The sequence below is a fragment of the Salvelinus sp. IW2-2015 genome, unplaced genomic scaffold (assembly GCF_002910315.2).
Source record: "Salvelinus sp. IW2-2015 unplaced genomic scaffold, ASM291031v2 Un_scaffold2393, whole genome shotgun sequence".
NCBI lineage: Eukaryota > Metazoa > Chordata > Actinopteri > Salmoniformes > Salmonidae > Salvelinus > Salvelinus sp. IW2-2015.
In genome coordinates, this window is record NW_019943715.1 from 100221 (window position 1) to 102642 (window position 2422).

Here is a 2422-nt window from a genome sequence, read left to right on the forward strand (position 1 = left end):
AATGAGTGTGTACTGTATGTATAATGAGTGTGTACTGTATGTATAATGAGTGTGTACTGTATGTATAATGAGTGTGTACTGTATGTATAATGAGTAAGTGCACTCTTCTTTTTGTACTGTTGGGTTTTATGTAAAGTTGCACAAATGCTCTCAGGTATGGCGGCCCTGAACGGAGGCCTGGGCGGCGTGGGGCTGACCAACGGCACGGCGGGCACCATGGACGCGCTCACACAGGCCTACTCAGGGATCCAGCAGTATGCAGCCGCAGCCCTGCCCACCCTCTACAGCCAGTCCCTGCTGCAGCAGCAAGGTGCCGCCGGCAGCCAGAAAGAGGGTCAGTGGGCGTGGGGTGGAGCCAGGGGGCGGAGGGAAGGGACAGGGGGAGGGAAGAGGCAAGAGGAGGGTGGAGGGGGTTCTGGAGAGTTGAGGGGGAAGTGAAGGAATCAAGCGGTGGAGTGTTGGGAGAGAGGTATGCACTCCCAATACAGCCAGACCCGACTGCAATAGTCTAACTGGCACAAGAAGCTTTCTAGTGAGATTACTAATGCAACAACGATGCTAACCACGGCTAGCCAGAAACAGGTTGGGCACTGAGGGTAGAGGGGAGAGCATAGTGGGATAAAGACGTATGCATTAACTCTCTATAATCTCTTTACTCTGTATGTCTCTGGGTTTAACCCTTACCCGGTACTGTCCCGTGTCTCTCTCTTGTTAGGGCCTGAAGGTGCCAACCTGTTCATCTACCACCTGCCCCAGGAGTTTGGGGACCAGGACATCCTGCAGATGTTCATGCCTTTTGGAAARGTGGTCTCTGCCAAAGTCTTCATTGACAAACAGACAAACCTGAGCAAGTGCTTCGGTACATCCACCAGCACAAACACACTGAAAACAAACACCTGTGTATGAATGACATGTTGTATTCCTGTTAGTGCACCCTCTCTCTCTCTAACTCGCTCTCCCTCTCTCTTCTCTTGTACCCTGTCCATTTCCTTCTCTGCCTCCCAGGCTTCGTCAGCTATGACAATCCGGTGTCGGCGCAGGCAGCCATCCAGGCCATGAACGGCTTCCAGATCGGCATGAAGAGGCTGAAGGTGCAGCTCAAYCGCTCCAAGAACGACAGCAAACCKTACTGATCTTAGCACTAGGGCCTATCTGCTCCCATGTTACCACTGCTAGGGTAAGTCCCCATACGAGCCACGACRTCTACACAGGYACTGGGGGAGGGAAGTYGAGGGAGGGGGGYYYKKAKKWTTMYKCKKCKYYYGGYYYKKKRAATTTRRRCRTTYYMTTTTTTTWWTTTTTTTTKGCTTTTTTGTTCAGCAGTATTATTTATTATTACTATTATGATTTTTTTGTATTGACGAGAGGGAGAGAGGAGAGAGAGAGAGAGAGAGAGAGAGAGAGAGAGAGAGAGAGAGAGAGAGAGGAGAGAGAGAGAGAGAGAGAAAGAATGATCACAGATGGACAGATGTTGTCACAGACAGAGAGAGGCGTGTGAAGTGAAGGAGCAGAGGTAGAGCGGGTGAACCTGGCTCTGTTCTAGAGAAATTCTACAGTTCCGAATTTCAAAGACTACATCACAAGTTCTATTCTAACGGATTCTGTTCTTTATAGGAGTCATAACTTAACGATAAGCAATAAATAAAATCATTTTTTCTGGCCGTAAAAATTTTGTATAAAAATAGAACTGCCTTTTTTACAAATAAAATGTACAGCTGTGGCTTTCGGTACTTTGAATTTCTTTTTTTTATCTCTCAAGAAACATCAAGTATTTTCAGTTAACTTCCCACCCATACATTTATTTTCTTAGCCTTCATCAGATTCTGGATGTTACTTTGAAAATGTTCTACACAATATCCCCTTCAACAAAGACCAATGTGATCTGACCCAGAAAATCATACTTTGCTAACATGTTTTTAGTGTGAAATAAACATTCTTCACATTAAGAAATGAAAATGACGGAGTCCTGATAATAATGAAATAGAGGAGTGTATGGGATGCTGTCGTTGACTGACTAACAGGTGAGAGGCCACTAAGTTTCGTTTTTTAACCCTTTGTTCCATGGTGTCTGTCAGCAGGCATCAGGGGTCAGAGAAGCAGCGGTGGTTGGCCCGGAAACCAACACCAGGAGGTCAGGGTCATGTGCATATCGGTGCGTGGTGTGTCAGAAATTAACCCTTTATCTCAACATTTTATCAGGCCTCAGGTTCACAAAGAGAAAAAACAAAATCATATAGCTTTGCTTTTTTTTCTTACTCTGTTTTTCGAGTAACGAAATTCTTCTCATAACAGTATATAAATAATCACGTAGAAAATTAAATATGTTTTACAACTGAAAAGCTACCGATGATAGCTACTTTTTTTTAAAGTGTGACAAAATAAAGGTGGTAATGGAAGCATTCATGTGAAAGAAATAATACAT

At 44.9% G+C, this 2422-nt stretch overlaps 1 protein-coding gene across 1 annotated transcript in view; it reads left to right on the plus strand.

Annotated features, from left to right (window-relative positions):
* Positions 1 to 1245, plus strand: part of LOC112073851 (CUGBP Elav-like family member 2) — a 10766-nt gene extending 9521 nt beyond the window's left edge. Inside the window, exons 2-4 of the mRNA XM_070440304.1 lie at positions 155 to 334; positions 716 to 859; positions 1006 to 1245. Of these exons, the coding sequence (XP_070296405.1) occupies positions 155 to 334; positions 716 to 859; positions 1006 to 1133 (452 nt within the window). The 3' untranslated portion in view covers positions 1134 to 1245. The remainder of the gene's footprint in view (positions 1 to 154; positions 335 to 715; positions 860 to 1005) is intronic.
* The last annotated feature ends 1177 nt before the right edge of the window (positions 1246 to 2422 follow it).